A 22,517-nucleotide genomic window follows, 5' to 3' on the forward strand; every position below is an offset into this window, starting at 1 on the left:
AAATCTTTTACCCAGTATTCCATCGTTGATCACACATATAAATGGGTATTACTGAGAAAGAGAAGAGAGCTGTGTGGAAAAGTCATGTTGTAACTTCATTTGAAGTTGTATTGATTTTCCAAATTAATTTGGTGAGATTGAGAATAGTTAGAATAAAAAGTGTTCCCAACCATGACATGATACACACCTCCAATTTTAGTCTTCTTTTAGGTCCTTTAATAAATATTAACAATTTTTCCATAAAGCTATTACACATTTTTGCCAGATTGATTCCTGGACCTTTTTTCTTTCTTTTTTTTTAAGCTATTTCCTGCATTTGATCTTCTGGGCCACTAATGCAGCCTCTCCTGTAATTCACCTACTTTATTATTTTATCAAAAAACCATATTTTTAGAGTTGTGTATGTGAGTGTGGTACATTCAGATCTCTTTAAGTACTTTGCTGTTGTTGTTCAGGTGCTTGTCTGTTTCCTCCAGCAATTATTACGCAGAATAGGAATCCTATTTTAACCTGATCCTTTTTCTCTGGTGGCTACTAGAGCTCCTGAACTGTACAATTACCTTCCTCTCAAATAAACCGGGAAATTCCACAGGCGCTGACTGGAAAACGTGCTTCTTGCCCTGAGCTTGGGGTGGAAAGAGGAGACTGTTACATCCCTCCTGAGGCACTCTGGAAGAAGCCTCTCTGATCTTTGTCTGCTCAAGCCTTTCTCCCCCACATTAACAGTACAGAACACTCAACCCATCCCCTTGCCTTTTGTGAACAGGTAGACCCAGGTCCCTCATACCAGGATGAAAATCCTCAGATGTTGAAATGCCAAGCTCTCCCAGGAATTCTCTGAGCTTCTGAGCTCTGATGCTGCTCACTTTTTTGATTCCTCCACCCCTGGGGGCAGAAGCCTAATTCTCTCCACCAGAGCCAGGGGCTGGCTCTAGAACCAAGGGCAAGCAGTTCGGAGTTGGAAATGGAAGCCGTATGATCCCCAAATCCACTATTGGTGTATTTTCTACTTATTTCTTAGTAATTTGTTGGTAGTGAAAATAAATGCTATTAATTGATGTTTGTCTGGAATTTTTGCAGCTGTGTGGTTGGTTGGTCAAATCTTTAATTTAGTATTCCGTTCTTGTTCAACACACATGAACAGTATTTTTGAGAGAAAGGGGACAGGAGGTCCTGCAGATTCCCAAAGAAAAGGCAAAAAAACAAAATATGGCCAGCACTGTCCACTGGTTTTTTTTTTTTTTTTTTTACTTACAAAGTGAAAAGAACTTCCTTTAAATAAGCATCTAAGTGATTTTTGTTGTTGCTGCTGGTCATTTTTTAAAAAATATTGGGAACATTGAGCCTGGGTTTGAAAGATACCCTGAAATCTTAAGAGTAGTATACACCAATTCCCTCCCACTCCTCCCCCAAAAATCTAGTTGGTTTGAATTAACAGAATGATCCGTTTTTCCATTTTTGGTGGGCAGATGTTTGTAAAAGATCTTAGAACTGTTTGTCTCATTTATCACGAAAATTTAGAAGCGAGGAAGCCTTTAGAAGAATTTTTACTTGAAAATATAAGAAGACTAGTACGCAGGTTCAAGTCTTATACTTTTAACATGAGCTTGTTGAAAGAAACGTTAACAATTCCAAAACGCAATTAAACGAGTTCTAACTTTTTCCTCCCCAAAGCACAAAAATTATGGAGAAGAAGTTAACAGATAATTCTTAAAAGGTGAAAACAACGCTTCCTTGTACTAGTCCTTGGGTAGTTTGCCAGAACACAGACTCTTCTTTTCGTTAGTTTCTTTGCAAACGGAATTTTGGTCCCAAGTCTGTCGGTACTTAGTATCTGCTGCGGCCTCCCCCTCTCTCGGAACGGCTTCCCAGGCGGCCTCCGCCCCTGGGGACCCTGCGGCCAGAGCGGCTGTAAGAATCGCGCGGGGGAGGGCATCCCCTCTCTAAGGACGGGGAGAGCCCGCGGTCGGCTCTGCCAACCCGGTCGCGGCCCCTCGAGTAGCGGTCGCTCCGGCCGCCGCCGTAACTGTCGCGGCCGCCGCCGTAGACGTCAGGCGAGCAGCCGCGGTAGTAGTCGTAGCGGCCTCCTCCGCCGTAAGAAGGCGGGGGCCCCCGCGCTGCGGCGGCGCTGCGCAGGTCCCCGTAGCTCTCGAAGGGATCTCGGTAGGAGCCTCCACTCGGATGGTCCGCGTAGTCGCGGTCGCGCCCGCCGTAGCCGTCTCGGTCGCCGTAGCCTCTCGACGGGCAGTCGTCGCGGGCACTGGAGTGGCCGTAATCGCGGTAGGTGTACTCTCGGGGCGACGGAGCAAACTCGCGGGGGTCGCGGGCGCTCGGGTAGTCTCGGCTCGAGTAGCCGTCTCTGGGCAAGTAGCCCTCCTCCCGGGGGCCCAGGTAGGGGTCGCGGCGCGGGGGTGGCGGTTCCCGGCGCGGCAGGCCAGCATAGCCATCTCTCCCGCGCGCGGCCGGACCCCGCCCGCTCATTCCTCCGCCGCTGCGAGCCGGGCCCGACGGCGCGGCCCTCTTGGGGGGCGGCCCGGCCCTGCGCGGCGGCGGCCCGCGCTTCATGGGCATAGGGGCCCTGGAGGGCCGCGGGTCGAAATCCCCCGCGTAGCTGCAGTCGTCCGCCGGCCCGCCCCGGGACGGGGGTCGCCGCGGGCCGCCGCCGCCCCCGCGGGTGCCGCGCAGGCCCCTCGGGCGACCGCGGCTGCGGGACGGCGGCGGCGCGCCCCGCCGCCCGCTCTCAAACGTCGGCTTGGTGGCCTGGGCCACCTTGATGGCCTTACCATCCAGGGACTTGCCGTTCATGTCTCTGGCGGCGGCCTTGGCGTCTGCGGGGCTTTCGAAGGTGACGAACGCAAAGCCCCTGGACTTGTTGGTTTCTCGATCTTTCATCAAGAGAACCTCGCTGATGCGGCCATATTTGCCAAACGCGGCCTCTAGGCCTTTCTCATCGGTTTCGGGGTTGAGCCCGCCAATGAAAAGCTTCCCGGGGCGATCCGCCTCAACCATGTCGGCCGGTCGAGGGATCGGTGGCGGGGTAGGGGGGGGCGGGGTGCGGCGAGAGGACGGCACCCGTCGTGGCCTGGGAGCCCGCTCGCCGACGGCGGCTCCTACGGGTCAGGCAGCGCGTCGTCGCGGAGCCCTGGAACCGCTGTCCGCGCCCCCGCTGCGCAGGCGGAACGCTGGGGTGTGTGCCTTTGGGTCTGGGGGCGCAGCCTGGCCGGGCTCTTTCTAGTCGTGATTGGCTGGTGGTCCCGTGGCGGCTTCGGGGAAAGTCTTTCAACTTTGGCTTCTTTGGCTTCATAAACTGTCCCTGGCTTACGCTTACTGTCTTCAGTTCACTTTTTTTTTTTAAAGATTTATTTATTATTTAAGAGTGAGAATGAGAAAGAGAGAGAGGGAAGAGGGTCAGAGGGAGAAGCGGACTCCCTGCCGAGCAGGGAGCCCGATGCGGGACTCGATGCAGGGACTCGATGCAGGGACTCCAGGATCATGACCTGAGCCGAAGGCAGTCGCTTAACCAACTGAGCCACCCAGGCGCCCCTTCAGTTCACTCTTGAAAGCTCAGTTACGAAATGAAAAGCCGTTAGGTTAAAAAAAAATTTTCCCCCACGAGTCTTAATGAGAAAAATTATAATGCATTTTAATCCAAGTTACCCAGACCATTTTCAAACAGGAAAAAAAAATCCACTGAAAAATGAAATAGCAACTTTAAAAGTTTAAAAATGCAGTTTGTGCGTAAAATGTGTTAAGAATTTTTGCACTTGTCAATGGGGAAGAGAAGACCTGATAGTCGGGTGTTGGTTTCTGGAATAGGAAAAAGAGGGAGTCATTCTTTGGATGCACCATGTTCCTGTTCGCCATCTTCTACAGTTTGCCAACCTTCAAAGGGCTCATAGTTTTATGTAATATTGCCCTTTAATATAAAGGTATTGCACAGAAAGTCACCTTTAGGGGAAATAAAGGGAGAGAGCTCTTGGACATTCCTCACAGTAGCACCTGAGCAAGCAAACAGGCTAAAGCCTTTGCCTCTTCCTCTCCGAAGAGGTACATCTCAGGGAAACAAAACATTTTAGGTTCAAACAAATGACACTATTCAGATGTGCTCCTTACAATATTCTCTGAATGGAACTAAGTGTGAAGAGTAATTTGGTGAACATAGCTTTGCTTGAGATTCTGACATCTAAAACTACTTTCTAAAAAAAAACTAAAAAACTATAGTGTGTTTGGGGGCTTTTTAAAATAATAGTTTAGATTTTTCAAAGGCTGCTATGTGAAAAGTTAACCGAATAGTCATGAGAAGTCAGTATCTGTGCATGTAATATGTGTACATGTGTTACATTGGTTTACTGCAATAGCTACATAATGTTGAAAGAGGTGGTGAAAGCAGGCATTTTTATGATGTTTCTGACTTTAATGCATACATTTTTAAGGTTTTAAGATTTTTTTAATGTGCATGAATGGCAGTTAAATGCATCACATCAGTTCATGGGATAAGTTGCAGTAACAGATTTTATTATTAAATCATTATTATATTTCTAAGGTAAGCCTACCTGGTCAGGATGTATTTATTTATTATTTATTTTTATTTTTTAAAGATTTTATTTATTTATTTGAGAGAGAGAGAGAGAATGAGAGATAGAGAGCACGAGAGGGAAGAGGGTCAGAGGGAGAAGCAGACTCCCTGCTGAGCAGGGAGCCGGATGTGGGACTCGATCCCGGGACTCCAGTATCATGACCTGAGCCGAAGGCAGTCACTTAACCAACTGAGCCACCCAGGCACCCAGGATGTATTTATTTTTAAATAAATTTATTTTTGTTTGCTCACACTTAGAAATTTTACATTTCTGAGCATAAAGGGCATTGGCCTATAATTTTCATTCCCTTACTGAGCTGGGAAGATTTTTGCCTAAATTTCTTCTAATTTTGAGTTCAGATTTTTTAAAATTTCTTCTTGGTTTTTGTAGGATACACCTTTCCAAGTTATTCATTTTTCTTTAATTTGAAATTGTATTTTATGGATAGCTGTGTTCTGTTTTGCTTTGTTTTGTAACCAGTCTCACCAGAAATTTTCTCTTCAAAGCACCCTTTTTCTTCGTTAATACTCTTTTGATTTTATTTGCTACTATTGTCCGTCTTTTCTTCTTTCCACATTCTTTGGATATACAGTTTGTATTACTGTTGTTCTAAATTTTTAGGTAAGACAGTGCATTAAGAGTTTTAAAAAATGTTTCTTCTAATTGCTGTATCTAAGTTTAAAACTTATTCTCTGTGTACTAGTTATCACCATGTCCTGAGCTGTGATACATGGTGTTTCCCTGTTGTTCAGTTCCTAACATTTTCTCATTTTCATGATTTCTTTCTTGACTCATGAATTATAAAGAAGTATGTTTTCAAATTTTCAAACATACAGATTTGGGAGGTTATTTCTTAAAATGCTTTGTATTATCTCCATTCTTTGTTTTTTACTGAGACTTACTTTGTGACCGGCTGTGCATCTGTGTGCGTGGGTGTGTGTGTGTGTGTGTGTGTGTATGTGTATCTGTCTGTCCGTCTGTGTAATGTTCCATATATGCTTGAGTGGAAAGTGTATTCTCTAAATACTGGGGTAGAATTCTTTCCTTAGATGTTTAAATCTAGCTTATCCTATTTTTATATTTTTATCTGATAGAATTACCAATCACTGAAAATGGTTTTTAAATTTCCCATAATTGTGGATCTGGCAATTTCTCTTTTTTATTTTGTCAATAACTTTTTTTAAGATTTTTTAATTTATTTGACAGAGAGATAGAGAGTACAAGTAGGCAGAGCGGCAGGCAGAGGGAGAGAGAGAGAAGCAGGCTTCCCACTGAGCAGGGAAACCCGCTGTGGGGCTCCATCCCAGGATCCTGAGATCATGACCTGAGCCGAAGGCAGATGCTTAACGACGGAGCCACCCAGGCGCCCCAATTTCTCTTTATTTTTATGCACATTTTTGCTTCATGTAATTTAAGATTGTATTGTTGTATATATAAGTTGAAAACTGCTCTGTATTTCTGGTAAATGTCTTTATTATGTAATGATTCTCATTATCCATATATCCATAACATTTTTATCTTAATCTGTTTTGTCTAATATTTATATAGCTCAATATTTTTCAGATTTCCTTCTGTCAGCTTATTGTGTGCTGTTAACCACACCTTCCTTGCCTCTTTTTTTTCAACTTTCTTGCATTCTCTTGTATCAAATGGTTTGTCTTTATTCCTTTCTTTTTCCTCTACTAACATGGAAGTTTTGCCTTCAACTTCTATTCTTTGAATGTTTACCTTGAATGTTTTTATTCAGGGCTAACTTATAAACACTAAGTTTATAAGTTTATTTATAGAATCTTATATTTTATGCCTGATTAATTTTTACATATGGTGCAGGAGTGGAGAAGAGTAGTTTTTGGGGCTCCTAGACAAGGGAACCTTGTGCACTGCGGTATCAAAACCCATTGGTGCATCCCTAACAGGAGCTGTAATCAGATCAAGAGAATATAAACATGTTAAGTGTTGATAGGATTAAAGTAGAGATTTGGGTGAAAACTAGAATGTTTACATGAAGTGATTGGATCTCTATTCCTCTGAGTGTATTACATGGATGGATATTGTGTCTGGTAATGTTTCCCTGCCCCAGTATTGTAAAACTCCAGGCATGTAAATCCACCCTTCATGCAGTATTAGTTAGACATTGCTAAATGGGAACAAATAAGATTGCCCAAGCCCACACAGTATAAAATAAAAACTGGAGTGCTGTTATGGGCAAATTCTGTGTACCAGAGACCCATGTGGAATATAAACTGGAGCTTATGGCAAAGCCTGTGAATGCCCCACAGTAATGACTACTGGGACTTTGGACTAGAGGGTTTCCATTTGAGGGGCAGTTACTAGCTTGCTATTAGACATTAGTTGGCACTGCCCCTATGACTGAAGGATATAAATATTGTATAACCTCACACCCATTAGGATGGTTACTATCAAAGAACCAAAACAAACAAAACCCCAGAAAATAATAAAGGACATGGGGAAATGTTGGCAAGGACAGGGGGAAATTGGAACACTTGTACACTGCTGGTAGGAATGTAAAATGGTGCAGCCACTGTGGGAAACAGTATGGTGGTTTTTCAGAAAAAATAAAAGTAGGATTACCTATATGATGCAAATGTTCAGAATACTATAAAAGAACCATGAGAAGAGGAGACTGCACCAATTTGGATCAGCAAGTCCTATTTCTTCAGACCAAGGAACATGCTTTACAGCCCCTAATGTCCAACAATGAGTAGGGAGGTATCTTCCTCATAGTAATAGTTTGACAGAGAATTGGAATGGGCAATTAAACATTGTTCATCTGTAACAGGGAGATCCATACATGAAGGCTGGCTTACATGCCTTCACGAGTATTTGCTCACACTCAACGTAAGGAGGGCTAAGGGAAGATAACTAACGACTGTAATTTTTCTTTATTATGTTAGTCACCATACAGTACTTCATTAGTTTTTGTTGTAGTGTTCCATGATTCATTGTTTGCCTATAACACCCAGTGCTCATTGCAGTATGTGCCCTCCTTAATACCCATCACTGGGCCAAACTGTAATTTTTCTTTCTTCCCCTTATCACATCAACTTTCTTTTTCTTACCTAATGGTTGCAGGACCAAGGCTACAGCTATAAGTTCCAGAAGCAGGGATGATTCCTAAGTAAGAAACTATATTTTAAATCCTTATGTCAGAATTCCTAAGGACCTGATGGAGTGTACCTTTACCCTATTTGGGAAAACCATGATTAACAGTGAATGCAGCTATGTCTAATAGTAAAAATAGCCCACTAATTCTGTATCTGTGTAACCCTACTCTAAATGAATGGTAGTGGGCTGAGGGGGAGGTACCTCCTAGGCTAATATTGCTGTCTGCAATCTAGAGCTGCACAATGAGTGAACTTCATGTCCCTTCGAAAGGTGGAAGAGTGTGGGTATAAATGGAGAGAAAAATAACTTTTATATAATGAAGGAAACTCAAATTAACACTTAGAAAGAGGCTCAAAGCAGGAGATGATACTATGTCTTAGCTCAATTATATCAGATGCCTGAAAGAGTGAAGCTATGTAGTACTGAGGCCACTCCTGCTTTTGGAACCTGCCAAGATCAAATGAAAGCCTGTAAACATGAGTGGCCTTATCCTGGGAGATATTTTCATACAGTATGATGATGGCCTGGACTGAATGGGACTCTAATAATAGGCCAGTATCTTTTTTTTTTCTTTTAAAGATTTTATTTATTTGTCAGAGAGAGAGAGAGAGAGAGCACACAAGCAGGGAGAGCAGCAGGCAGAGGGAGGAACAGGCTCCCCACTGAGCAAGGAGCCCGATGTGGGGCTTGATCCCAGGACCCTGGGATCATGACCTGAGCTGAAGGCAGACGCTTAATGACTGAGCCACCCAGGCGTCCCATGGCCCAGTATCTTTTGACTTTTATTTTTCAGATTATGTTTACCATAATGAAATATGGTCTTATACCTACATTGTTGGTAAAATTATAATACTGATATTGATGGCCAGATGTATTGGGAAATTGAGTTAAAAGCCTCCTATTCCTACCCCACATTGACTCTTCCAAATGTTGCTGTTATCTGTTATGTTCAGACAGATATGATCTTTTTTGCTTATATATAAGGATCCATGGTTAAAGACTAGGGGGTGGCCTGGAGCACAATAAAAAAACACACTTAATCTTTGTCTAAAACCCTTGGAATTTCCTAAGCAATAGAAGTGTCTTTTGTTACCCATAAACTCTTTCCACCATACCTGAGTTTATGCTAATGGAGTAACTCCTAGAGGGGCCCCTAACTAGCTTCATTCAGGATGGTAGCTGGTCACTAGAGGAACCATACATGTGATTAGAGGGTTAAAACCTGACTCTGGAAAGGGGAAAGGGCCTGAAAATTGGGTTCAATCACCATGGCCAATGATTTAATTAATCATGCCTCTGCAGTGAAAGCCCATATGAAAACCCTAAACAGCAGAGCTTAGGGAACTTCCTGTTTGGTGAACACTTGGATGGGCAGAAGGGTCACTTGCCGCAATGGAGGAAGCTGCAGACCCACTCCCTGAACTTGCCTTATGTACCTCTTCATTTGGTTATTTGCATCCTTTATAATAAACTGTAATCATAACTACAGTACTTTACTGAGTTCTATGGGTCTTTCTAGTGAATTATGGAAACTGAGGGGGTTGTGGGAATTCCTAAATTTGTAGTTGGCCAGGAGGCTATTGCAGTAATCAAGGAGAGATGGTGTATCATTTTCTAACAACAGTTCTCAATTCTTTGACAACAGTGGGGTGTCCTACAACTCAACTCACTTCTGACAGTAATTCCCCGGAGTTAACACAGACCCCACAGCTTAAGGGCTCAGGTCCCAACAAAACTGCCAGTTGCACATGGGATCCCCGGGCCACCTGAATTTCTGCCCTGCTAAATTACAGTGAAGAGGTTCTAACATAATGGTTGTTTCAAGTTCCAACACTCGGGTCTGGGCCAGCCACTTACTTTGACTTTTTTTTTTAAGTAGGTTCCACGCCCAGTGTGGAGCCCAACCACAGGGTTTGAACTCACGACCCTGAGATCAAGACCTAAGCTGAGATCAAGAGTCGGGTACTTAATCGACTGAGCTACCCAGGTACCTCTCATTTTGAAATATTTTTAAGTAATAATTACAATTTTTGAAACTGCAAAATGATAATGGGTGAGTATTTTATGTTTACAGCTGTCCACCAGGTATCCATGAAAAAGAACGCTAATACTATTTTTCACTCCTTTTACAACTACTGGCAGCAAACTATAGTAGATCTTAATAATGAAGATGTGAATACGGGTGGACAGGGAAGGGTACATCAAAGAAAGGAGAGCCAGGCAAGGGGTTGCAGAGGCATTCCCTATGGAGTATCACACTAGCTACAGAACGGGGACTTAGCGGGTAGAAAAGCTCCAAGATGAAAAAAAGAAATCTATATCCACTATCAGAGAATAAAGATGACATTTCAAGAAAAAGAAGAATCACCCTTCTCTAGTAACGATAATAATCTCTACAAAGGGCTGTGCCCTGACAAGGAAGAGTTGGAGAGTACAGAGTAACTGCCATGAGGGCCCCATTTCCTCAGGGTAGAAAGGAGAGTCAACTGAGTGAGATCCCCATCCTTCCTAATAGGAAGGTCAGGGGAATATCTCTGGAAGCAGCACCAATGCTAGTGGACTGGGACCCTGATTCTAGTTCCAGTGTCTTCACAGGGACTGAGTTCTGGTCCAGCCATCCAGACCCATGGAGCGATCCCGTAGCGCTATACTATGCCAGGAGCTCCTTCACAGAGAGGAGGGAGCTTCCCAGTCACTCTGCAGGTTGGGCACTGCCTTTTTTTAATTTTTAAAATTGTGGTAAAATACACCTAACATAAAATTTGCCACCTTAACCATTTTTTAGGTATATAGTTGAGTAGTTGTGATGTTGTGGTTTATTCTATATTTTGGTGTTGGTCCATGATTTCTCTTTCATAGCTCTTAAAATCCTTGGCATTTCCTGAGGAATAAGAACAATGGGAGCATCTTTTTGCGTATTTAGTCTTTTGTCATAGATTCCTGAAATAGCTCCAGGACCATAAAGGTGAAAGGAGTGTCTTGTTATTCATAACAAGCCCCTTACAACCACACCTAAATTTATGTTAATGTGGCAACTTTTGGAAAGCGCCTGAGGATGGTGACTGGTTGCCAAGGAAGCCAACCTCATGATTAGAGGGTTGGAACTTCCAGCCGCACCCCCCCCACCTCTCTGGGGAGGAGAGGTTATGGAGATTGAGTTCAATCACCATGGCCAGTGATTTAATCAATCACATGTATGTAATGAAGCTTCCATAAAAATCCAAAAGCACTGGGTTTGGAGAACTTCCAGGCTGGTGAATGAGGGAGGAGGTGTTGGGAGAGTGGGAGTCTTGCTCAGGAAGAGCATGGAAGCTCTGCTCCCTTTCCCCATACCTTGCCCTAAGCATGTCTTCCATCTGGTTGTTTCTGAGTTATACCTTTTTGTAACAAACTGGTACTCTAATATGTAAAATGTTTTCCTCAGTTTTGTGAGGCACTCTAACAATCAGGAAGATGGGGTCTGGGAACCTCTGCTTCACTGCTGGTGGGTCAGAAGCACAGGTACAGTCTGGACTTGTGATTGGCATCTAAAGAGCGGGGAGGAGAGGCAGTGTTGTAGGACTGAGCTTTCAACTGGTGGGATCTGAGGCTCCCTCCAGGTGGGTAGTGTCAGAACTGAGCTGAATTGCAGGACACCCAGCTGGTGCTGGAGAATTGCTGGATGTGTACACATGTGGTGACCAGAAGGGTCAGAAGTAGTGTAGCATTCAGAGTATTGTGTTTAATGTAAATGAAAGTAAGAGTTTTTCTTTACAGTAGCGTTAAGTACATTCACTTTGTGAAACAAATCTCAGAATTCTTTTCATCTAGCAAAACTGAGACTGTACCCATTAAACAACTCCACATTCCTCCAGCCCCTGGCTACCACCTTTGTACTTCGGGTATGAATCTATTAGTACCCCCCATTTATTCAAATAATATGAGCCAAAAGACTATTCTTTTTTATGTTCCTCTTGATTCAAAGATAGTTATATTATTTTGGTGAATGATAACAGGTGTCCATTTCTGGGAAATCCGTTTCTGCCCAACTTTACGAAAGTGGCCCCACAGATTGGGATCTCAGCTTCATTACAAGTGGCGATTTGCCCCAGCGGCCTCTAAGCGCTATCCAGGGTCCTGCTTTCTCTGCCTTTGAAGACCAGGGTTGGGGTTGCTTCCTTTTCAAGCACTTCCATGCCGCCAGTGGAGCCCCAAGCCAAGTTCTGAGGGTGCCTGCCTCAGGGACACAAGCTCCAGGAGCGGACTACACGACCTGCAACTTCTGCTCCCCACAAGCCTGGTCAGGGCAGCCTGCACCCCCCCCCACCTGCCAAAAGCTAGGCCTGCTGGCAGCACTGTGCCCCTGACGCCATCTGTGCACCCTGCTCTGCCCTTCCCATTCTGCTGAGCTGGCCTTCTCCCCTCTCCACCACAAGGGTGGACATTCCACACACTCCACACAAATCTCCTGGCCCGTCTCACTTCCAGGCTTCGTTCCCAGGACCCGAGGGCAAATTCACCGGTCTTAATAATTCACAAAAGCCAACTGGAAATAAGCGCCCTCCTCCCCACCTTGAGTTGGAATCCAGGGACTACAGTGGGATGCAAGAGGATGCAAATCCAGGAGTTTCCTAAAAGCTGGGCATTCCCAAGCTGTGGGAGTCACAACTTCACTGAGTTGCTAGTAAGTTGGAAAGTAATACAGATGCCTTCAGGAGGAGTGGGATATTTTTGCTTTCATTCATTCATTCATTCATTCATTCATTGAGAGACCACATTGCGCAAGACACTGCACTGTGGGCTGGAAATAGAACAGTAAGGAAAAAGCCATGATTCCTGCACTCACTGAATTTACACTGTGTTGATGAAAACAGATAATAAGGAAATCTTTGAGAAATCATAGGAAAGAAACACGTATGCTCTGTTAGGAAAGGGGGGCAGGCAATGGTATTTCAGATAACAGTGCTCAACCAAATTTTTGACAAGGGATATTCAAACTGCAGTGCAAAGGATGGTCAAGAGTCAGCTCTGTGGAAGAGCAGAGTGGACAGAGAGGATCACCAGTGCAAAGGACCGGTGGTGAAAAACTTTTAACATTCAAGGAATTGAGAAGAAATCACTATGTTGCTTGGTGAGAGGGGAGAGTGGGGGACATATTGGAAAGTGGAACCAAATTAGGCTGCTTTTTGTTTTTGTTAAAAATTTATTTTAGAGAGCTCATGCGAGCATACGAATGGGGAGAGGGGCAGAGAGAAAGAATCTTCAAGCAGAGAACCCTATGTGGAGCACAGTCCCAGGACCCCTGAAATCATGACCTTAGCCAAAACCAAGAATTGGACATTTAACTGACTGAGCCACCTAGGTGCCCAAATTATGCTGCCTTTTAAAGAAGGAGAGTGATCCAGTTCTCTCATATCATTCATGTACTCTTTCATTCATTCAATAAATATTTTTTAGGTACCTATGATAGGGCAGGCACTGTACTAGGTATTGGAGATTCTGAGGTGAAGACAAATAGGAAAGGGGCTATTTAAACAATTACATCTGAAAGACAAAAATATTAACAATATGTGAGTTCATAGTCTTTCTTCCTCTTATTGCTATAAAGGAACCTGCTAGTTTCCACCCTTTAAACTGCTCTTAGATCTAACTTATCTTCTGGTAAGGGACCTAGGATTAAAAAAAAAATGACAAAAATATTAGAGGGAACCATATGTGCAAAAGGAAGTGGGGACAAAATGATAAGCTGAACACAGTATTCTGTTTGAAATAACACTGTCAATGGTTTACACTGTTTAGGGGTCAAGAGATGAAGCTGAATGTAAAGCATTAGAGGAGGAAGGAGAGGGAAAAGAGACTTGAATATAGTTTTCTGTTTTGTTTTTAAAGAAAACTACTCTGAATGGTGTGGAGGACAGAGTAGAATGCAATAAGGGAGAAGCCGGGAGACCAGACAGGAAATGATGACTTAAAATAAACTGTACTAATTAGACTGGAAAGAACATATCTTTTCAATCTAGTTTTCCCTTCTCTCTCTCACTCTTAAAGAAGTATATATTTTTTTAATTTTTTAAAAGATTTTATTTATTTACTTGACAGAGAGAGACACAGCGAGAGAGGGAACACAAGCAGGGGGAGTGGGAGAGGGAGAAGCAGACTCCCCGTGGAGCAGGGAGCCCGATGGAGGGCTCGATCCCAGGACCCCGGGATCATGACCTGAGCTGAAGGCAGATGCTTAACGACTGAGCCACCCACGTGCCCCTTAAAGAAGTATATTGACCATGTTAAGGTACCATGTGTTTTTCCCACACCACCAATTAATTCACCTGAGACACTGACTGAATATCCTCCAAATTTACTCACCTACCTAGAAATAGCATCACATTCCACACATTAATAAGAACTGAGTCCCACAAGACTGTCCCCACATCAGATGCCAATTGGAAGTCCAGGTTATTAATCTGTGCTTCGAACTGGCTATACATAAATCAGAGTTCAGCGACCCCTCTTCCTCAACTACAGACCCCCAACAGTTATTTCTTACTGCACTTTCCAGAGGCATTGACGATAACTGGAGCATTCCAATGGCCAGACCAGAAAAGCCCTGACAGTAACGGAATGCCGAGAAGACCACACCCCACAAGTCCACTTTCCTGCCCAAGATCATGGGCTGAACACATACAGACCCCCACCCCTGATCACGTGCTCTCTGCCTGCTCTCTTGCAAGTACCACCCCCCTCCACTTTTAAACCTGTCTGCAAAACTGTAGGTGTCCATCTTGCTGTTGGAGAGGTTGGTTGTTAAGGCTTGAGCCTGTCACCTCCCTCAGCTGCTGGCACCCAAAATAAATTTCTCCCTTTTTCTTCCTAACCCTTGTTTCTTGAGTTACTGACTTCTCTTATCACAAGTTTATCAGAGTTTGTTTGGCAACAGTGTTGGCAAACCCAGCCAGGAGCTATGCTTTTGATGTGTGCAGCCCCCTTGAGATTCCCTGGAAGGGAGCAATTGGCCGTGGCAGTGGGCCGAGGTCACCTGTTCTTTTTCTTAGTGCCTGTAATAGTTTGGTAACACCATGGCCCCCTCCTTGGGTTCCATTAACTTGCTAGAGTGGCTCACAGACTCAGGAAACCAGTATACTTACTGATATGAAATGCTGGGGCTTGGGATTGAAGAGTCAAAAAAGAACTGAGACATCTTTGATGCAAAAAGGGTGTTTTTATTAAAGCACGAAGATAGGACCCGTGGGCAGAAAAAGCTGCATTGGGGTCGTGAAGAATGGCCGATTATATACTTTCAAGTTGGGAGGGGTTTGGGGATAGCATAAGTCTCTAAGGAATTTGGAAGCAAGGTTTCCAGGACCTTGAAGCGCTATTGTTAGGAAAAGCTCATTTATTACTGTCTAGTAAAACTTATCAGGAGACCCCTCAGAAGATTATCAGTGGGCCATTATGCTTGGAGGATGACTGCTAACATATATCTTGGAGGTGGGGGTGGGGGCAGGGTAGAGATAAGGAAGTTCCCAAAGAGATTTTTACGGGAACCTGGAGGTCGGGCTAACATCGAGCTATGGTTGCCTCTTGCCTCTAACAAAGTATTGACATTGAGGCAGCTAAGCAATGAGGAAGGTCACTGTCTCAAGTACTTGTCAATGGGCTATAAGTTGTAAGGAAGTTTAATTTCTTTTACCTTTGTTCTCCACAGCACTTACTATTACTGGATTATTACAATACTACAGAAGTAGTATACGAACAGCCAGATGAAGAGATATGTAGGGCGGGGTCCCTAAGAGCAGGAGCCTCTGTTCCCATGGAGTTTGGGGACTAGCAGGTTTATCATTCAGGTTCACCATCCCGGAAGTTCTCCAAACACTCTTGGGTTTTTATGGAGGCTCCGTTATATAGGCATGATTGATTAAATCACTGGCTATTGGGGATTCAACCTCCAACACTTTCCCCCCCCAGCCCCGCCCTCATCAGGGGCTGTGACTGAAAATTCTAACCTTCCAGTCAGGGCTGGTTCCCCCAGCAGGCAGCCAGCCTGTCATCCTCAGGGGATTTCCAAAGGTCACGTCATTAACATTAACTTGTCATTGGAAAGGGCTTCTTATGAATAACAAGACACCTATTTCACCTTTATGGCTCTGAGGCAATTTCAGGAATTGAGGAAGAAAGACCAAATATTATAACAAAAGATGCGCCCATTGCTCTTATTACAAGGGTTTTCTTAGGAAATTTCTAGAGCTGTGAGCCAGGAAGCTTGAAGACTGAAATATATTTATCATAAATCACAGCAGGACAGTTGGGTGAAGACGGGTGTCCTGCCTTCTTCTACACCTCCTTCACCCTAAAGTTTGTTTGCTCCTTGATATTCAGAGACGTTAGTAAGACATAAATATCTTTTAGCCTCCGTTTTAAAGATAACTCAGTTGAGGTATGAAAATCATAATGCTTCTAATATCGTAGCGGCCTGTTGTAGAGAGCAAGCAAGATGGCATCACTCATATCGAGCAGGGGCCTGTGTCAAGCAGTGACACAAGCACCTGGGGCATTTCAGCTGAGACCAGATATTGCCAAATTAGCACCGGCTGATGACACTGAGAACTCATAACCCGCAGAAACAGGAGGTCTGCGGGGACCCAAGATTGACTAAATACCTTTAACGAAGTAGGATTTTTGCAGCAAACTGTTAGACTCTCCAAGCACTGACCCCTTTATGTTTGACCACTTCAAAAAGGTAGCTGCTGCAGAAGGTTCTGCCTGATTGATCTCTGCAAAGAACAGCGATCCCTCACCACTTGAATATAATAAGCAGTAAGTGCTAAGAGCCAACTTACGTGTGGCCAAGGACTAAATGCGCTGACTTCACATTTGGTTTGTTAACCTCCTGCCCCCTGTTCTATTTTGTTTGTTGTAGGACTTGTCCTGTACATTGCTTTGTGTGTCTTATAAGAAGCCCCGTTCACATGGTGAAATGTCATTGGGTTTGGAATCCTGAACCTCCTTTATAATTATGTTAACTTTGCTTTATGATTGAATAGAGCGTACTCGTGTGTGCGCCTTCATAGCGTGCTAATGACACTAAGCAGATCAAAACATTAACCTGTAAATGCCTCAAAGTTAAATAGAAACCTAAGGACAACCAATCACAAATAGCCAACTAGCCTTTTCCAAAGAAAGCTTATAATGTTTAAGCTATCGCCATTCAAATAATTTGTTTTGCTTTCACATCTCTATTAAGAGACTTTCTCCTCGCTGTTTTTAGGTGGAGCCCTTCTTGCCACTTCGTTCGATGCTGCATAGTTCAAATTGATTTTCTCTCAAATAAGCCTTAAAGAGATAAACTGAGGCATATTAAAAAATGTAACAGTTGACTCTCAATTTGCTATTTGATCAGGAGATTCACAACTAAAGGTGTAGAGATTATTTTGTAGAAACCTGATAGCAATGTAAATAATTTTTGTGAGCTAGCAGTGCAAATGATTTCTGTAGGATTGAAAGATAATCCCAAAGGTTACTTATTACCTTGTAGGACATTTAAAGAAAAAAAAAGTGGTTAAAGATTTTGAAAGAGAATACGATTTGGGGGAGGGACAGAGGGTCAAGCCCACTCCCCCCCTGAGCTCTACTCGGGTACCTGGGGATATGACGGAGTCTAGAGTCAAAGTCAGAGGCCCAACCAACTAAGCCACCCAGGCACCCTGGACATTAACCAGTTTTATACTTACCTTGAAATGTTATTCTGACTATTTTAAAAAATGCCATTTCTGATGGATATATAAACCTTTCTTCCTTAAAATGCTTTTTAGAGCAACACCTCACTGGTTCCTTTACTAACGTGTTGATAAGTCTTTGACAAGTGCTCATGGTGCATTTATATTAAGAGCCATGATTTTAAATCCCTGAAAAGTATATTTTACTCCACCACTGGATCCATAGTGGACCAATTGGAGTCTTTGAAAGACATTTTAAACCAAAGCAGTATAATAAAAGATATCTTTTCTCCTTGGTTGCTAAGCTGACAAAAGGCAAGTTCAAATATGCCTGTGACATAATTCTGTCACATTTACTGGATACCATGGCCTCAAAATATCTAAAGCAAAACTTTACAGGAAAAAAATAGAAAATTCTATCATGTTAGAAGATTTAAAGCAAATATTCTCAATAATTGATAAATAGCAAAAATTAGTACAGGAAGATTTGAACTGCATAATTAAAAAGCTTGATTTAAGGGGTGTGCATGTATATATATGTGCAGGCACTCAGTTATGGGAAAGTATACATGCTTTTCAAGCACACATAGAAAACTGATCAGACAGTAGGCCATAAAGTCTGTTTTAACTAATTTCAAAAAAATATTTTCCAACAGAACATGTTATAACTCAGTTAGGTTAAAAATAACAAAGATAACTTTAAAAGCCCTTAAGTCTGGAAATTACAAATACTTCTATTTGACACATGGGTCACAGAAAAAAAAAAAATCCCAGTGTAAGAAAACATTTGGACACGAATGCTACTGAAAATACTCCATATTCAAGCACGGGAAATCAGCTAAAATGTAAATTAAGGGAAATTTATACCTTAATGCGTGTAATAAAAAGGCTAGAAATCAGTAAGAATCTAACTTAAGAAGTTAGCATACTGACAGAACAAATTCAGATGTAACAGAAGTAAGAATTTACAAAATAAATTTATTTAAAAGAAAATGTCAAAAATCAAAAGAAAAAAAAGATCCAACAAAGCTAAGGTTTATTTTGATCACCCTATTTGGTTCTTTGACTGTCCTTTGTGACTCCTTAACTACACTACTTGAAATTGCAAACCCTTCCTTCTCCAGGGCCGGATTTAGGATGAGGGGAGTAACTTGAGTCATGCACAACTTTAAGGACATATGGAAAGACTCTAATCAAGATAAACATTTTAGTGGAATATTTTGTAAGTCAAAATTAATGCAAAATATCCATGATAACCGAATACAAAAAATTTAAAGACAATGCCTGACCCTGCACTTGCACAAGGTTGGCCCCAGCCCCCACCGGCCTCCTGTAAGTACTTCACTCCCCTCACCCTAATCCTGGCCCATGGATTATAGGATAGCAGTGACACCAGGTGTATTTCCAAAGTTTCAATGACTGTGCTTCTAGTATCCTTTTATAGTGCAAGGTAAAAATTCCTTATCATGTTTTGAAATAAGTACCTGACCAAAAAACAAGACTGAATTTTATTTAATGCCTCATCAACATATCCTGAAGTGATTATTTAGTCTTTCTCCATCAGTTGATTGATATCATAAATTATAACATTCCTAATATTTGTCTTCTCATCCTTCTGTTCTAAGTTATAATATATTCACAGTATATATTTTTTAAGATTTTATATTTATCTCTACACCTAATGTGGGACTCAAACTCACCACCGTGAGATCAAGAGTCACATGCTCTTATCAACTGAGCCAGCCAGACACCCCTAATTCACGGTATATTTAAATTGAATTTTGGAATTTTCAAATATTTATATTTAGTCTTTGCATATATATTCATAAGTAACATATGACTAAATTTCCTTATAGTGCTATCTTTTTGAGGTTCTACTGTCAAAGTTTTAAAGCTTTATAAAAGAAAATGGTAAAGTTACCTTCCTCAATGATGCTCTGAAATGATTTAATAGTCTTTCACAGAAAATGTTACTGTGTCAGCTTTCTGTCAAATGGAGGAACATGTCTTTAGCTCTAATCCCAATAATCCTATATCTACTTATATCTTCACAACAGGCTACAGAATATGTTCACTGAGGAAGTGGACTCCCATTTCAATTGAGACCAGCAATTCTCAAATAGTAACGTATCTAAAAGTTGCCTGGGAAATAATTTAAAATACCAGTTCCTAGAACCTTCATCCAGATATTCTGATTAAGAATCTGCATTCTAAGAAAACACAAGTGATTTAGACCCACTGGTCCCAGGAACACAAACAGAAGTATTCAGTCAAACATGCCAGAACTGGTGAGGCTGTGAAGTTAGCCATCCGTGTGAGGGAAAGAAAGGAAACCAGATGCTCTAACATAATCTACCCTGGTCTGGTCCTCCAGTCTCATTTCCAGGCTTCTCAAATCTGAATTCTTAAGCTCTGCATCCAGTTAAACACGTTACACCTTTCACAGAGCTTTATGTTTTTCATTTTATTTTAGTCTCTCAACCACCATGTGAAGTAGAACAGACATTTTACAGAGAAGTGACTCCCCTACATCTAACAGACATCAAACACTGGGCACAAAGCATCTAAAGCTAAGACCCCCAAGCCTTGTCACTCTGAGGCCTTTACTTCACTTACTAAAAGAACACCAGGTTCTTCAAATCAGGGACACCGCCACCAGGAACCATCTTCATCTTTGTGATTATAATCATGCTTAATGATAAGGTGTGGATTGCTAACTCACACAGCTTCCAGCAGCTTCTGGACTTACTCAAATACCTCTTTGCACACCCTGAGAAAACAAGGGAACACCTCTTCTTGTACTCAGCTTTCCCACAGTCCTGTAATTTCTCTGAAGAATTTGTTTCTCAGAGAAAGACTGTTGAAGTAGAGACAAATGAACACAGGAAATGGAGCAAGGAAAGTGTGAGGGATACACTAGGGAATGCAGCAGGTGAAGAAGGAAAATGGACTATAGAGTAGAAATAGAAATAGATTAAAATTTAAGAGGATCCTCCAAGAGCCTTTTTCTACTCAAGTGCAATAGTACTACTCATGATGACAGCAGTTAACACTAACACTGTTAGGTGTTACATGCACGGTTCTAAATACAGGTATCATACCTCTGCTTTTCCAAAGGTCGTGGCTGCACCACTTCACCTTTATGAGAGAACTGCATCAGCACCTGTTTTTGATAACTGAAGCAAGTCCAAAGATTTTTGTGTTTTAACACATACACAGGTAAAAAGCAAAAATAGCATTTGGCATTTGGGTTGCAGCAAGCCATTACAGAGGCAGCAGGAACCCAAGCAGCAAGAGCGGCCCAAGCTCCTTCCCCAGGACCTACAGGGCACCTCAGCACCAGGCCACCACAGCTTGGAACTGTGTCTGTGGCTATCTGTGCTTTCTATCAACTTATTTTTTGCATAGGTCCTAAGGTATCAGAAAAGCCTAAAAGAGGTTATTTTTGGGGTCCAGGAGTGCTCAAAAAAATTTCCATTTAAATTAATGGTAATTGCTTCTCTGATTTACACCATTTTGTCTTATGAAAGGTTTCATAGGAACACTCTACCTTCACATAGTAGGAGGACACCTGTACTGCCTTACTGATCAGCTGATCAATCCTCATAATAAACCATTGTAGATATTATCATTTCACCCATTTATAGATAAGGAAACCAAAACACAGAGATTGGAGATTAGTGTAAGTTCAAATATCTAGTAAGTTCCAGCTAGATTTCAAACTCAGGTAGTCTGGCTTTAGAGTTCTCAGCTGTTACCACTTTGCTACAGTAGGTCTGTCAAAATTCAGTGTCCTATGGGAGAAAAACAAATAAGGGCCTCAAAAACATGCAGGGATCCACAATCAGGTTGATCCTTAGGCCTGCAGTAAACAAGCGGCTTCCCAAACCCCTTGTTACAAGAAACTTTGGCCTTGAGAAGCCAATGAAGACTTACCCTAGAACTTTCAGTTTACATTCAGGAGACCTCAGGCTTTCACATAACTTCATCATTCCTTCATGCCCTAAATTCTGTCTCAGGTTTATTTTTATCAGGTTTTGGTTGTTTCTAAGAGTAGAGGAGAGATCCTGACAACACAGGGAGGTCAAACCACAGTATTCCAACCTGAAGGGAAGAGAGACTAAAGATAAAATTAATTTTACCCCAGAGAGCAAGCACGTAAGAGATCTGTGAGCTGGGAGTGTAGGATGAGTCCAGAACCTTAAAAAAAAAAAAAAAATGGGGGGAGCACAATTAGGGTAAATTCAAAGAATGTAAGTACTTATAATATTCATTATTACTAGATATTTATAGACTGAATATATTCCTTCCTAAATCATGAATTGCAAGTTCATAATTATAGTTCAAGAAATAAATAGGAAAGCACACTTAGAAAAGCTGAGGCAGTTGAATCTTTGATCATTAAAAATATAGATACGTAAGTAGACTTTTGAAATATGATACTGAGTATTTCAAAAGCAAAGTATATAGTGAGGTCTCTTAGCACCACGCCATTTATGCAAATAAAAATGCATACACCAAAAAACATTATATCTTTTACAAGGATACAATATTTCAAACACACTAGGCCAGATGCCTATACAAGGGAAGGAGAACAGTTAAAAGGAGATAAATTAACTAATTAACCAACCAATAATCATTAGAGGACCCTGCATAAACCAATGATAATATAATAATACCATGAACTGAGGAATTATGTTAAACTCAACCTTATACGCCTGATGATGTCCCCAACCAACTAATTTTAATTTAATTTGCACCTATGTTTACCAAGCCATTCAACAACTGAGTGCCTATAGAGGTGCTGAGTATAAAAAAAAAACTAAGTTATTGCCTACATGGAACTGGCATTAATGTGGTAGAGCAACTCCCACTATTTATGACACAAGATAAATATCACACAAAATAAACCATAGGGTAAAAAGCACTATGAGACATAAAAGGTTTCAAGGATTCATCAGGAAACAATCATTCTAAGTTTGTAGTCACTAAAACTGGTCTCAAAATAAGAAAACTAAAACTAACAGAACTACAAAGTGAAGGACACAACTCTACAATTATAATGGAGATTTTAACATACTTTTCACAGCAATTGATTGAATTATCTGGAAAAAAAATCACTAAA

General features: G+C 42.0%; 3 protein-coding genes across 3 annotated transcripts in view; 1 reads left to right on the forward strand and 2 right to left on the reverse strand.

The window, feature by feature from the left end:
* Positions 1-1,580: 1,580 nt before the first annotated feature.
* Positions 1,581-3,088, reverse strand: RBMXL2 (RBMX like 2). Its single transcript, XM_025894416.2, has one exon. It carries the CDS (start codon positions 3,007-3,009, stop codon positions 1,828-1,830), a length of 1,182 nt encoding a protein of 393 aa, XP_025750201.1. The 5' UTR covers positions 3,010-3,088; the 3' UTR covers positions 1,581-1,827.
* Positions 2,148-22,517, forward strand: part of LOC112840853 (large ribosomal subunit protein eL39-like) — a 32,670-nt gene continuing 12,300 nt past the window's right edge. The window contains exon 1 of the mRNA XM_073882985.1: positions 2,148-2,280. The gene's annotated coding sequence lies outside the window, so the exon portion shown is untranslated. The remainder of the gene's footprint in view (positions 2,281-22,517) is intronic.
* NLRP14 (NLR family pyrin domain containing 14) overlaps positions 20,033-22,517 on the reverse strand; it is a 32,364-nt gene continuing 29,879 nt past the window's right edge. The window contains 2 exon segments of the mRNA XM_025848562.2: positions 20,033-20,162; positions 21,329-21,496. Of these exon segments, the coding sequence (XP_025704347.2) occupies positions 20,033-20,162; positions 21,329-21,496 (298 nt within the window).

This window comes from Callorhinus ursinus, unplaced genomic scaffold (genome assembly GCF_003265705.2).
Source record: "Callorhinus ursinus isolate GAN/ISIS: 27379988/994484 unplaced genomic scaffold, GSC_fseal_2.0 scaffold49, whole genome shotgun sequence".
Lineage (NCBI taxonomy): Eukaryota > Metazoa > Chordata > Mammalia > Carnivora > Otariidae > Callorhinus > Callorhinus ursinus.

Bases quoted from the DNA above. Each gene is read 5' to 3' on its own strand.
- RBMXL2 (XM_025894416.2), bottom strand. From the start codon at position 3,009: ATGGTTGAGGCGGATCGCCCCGGGAAGCTTTTCATTGGCGGGCTCAAC.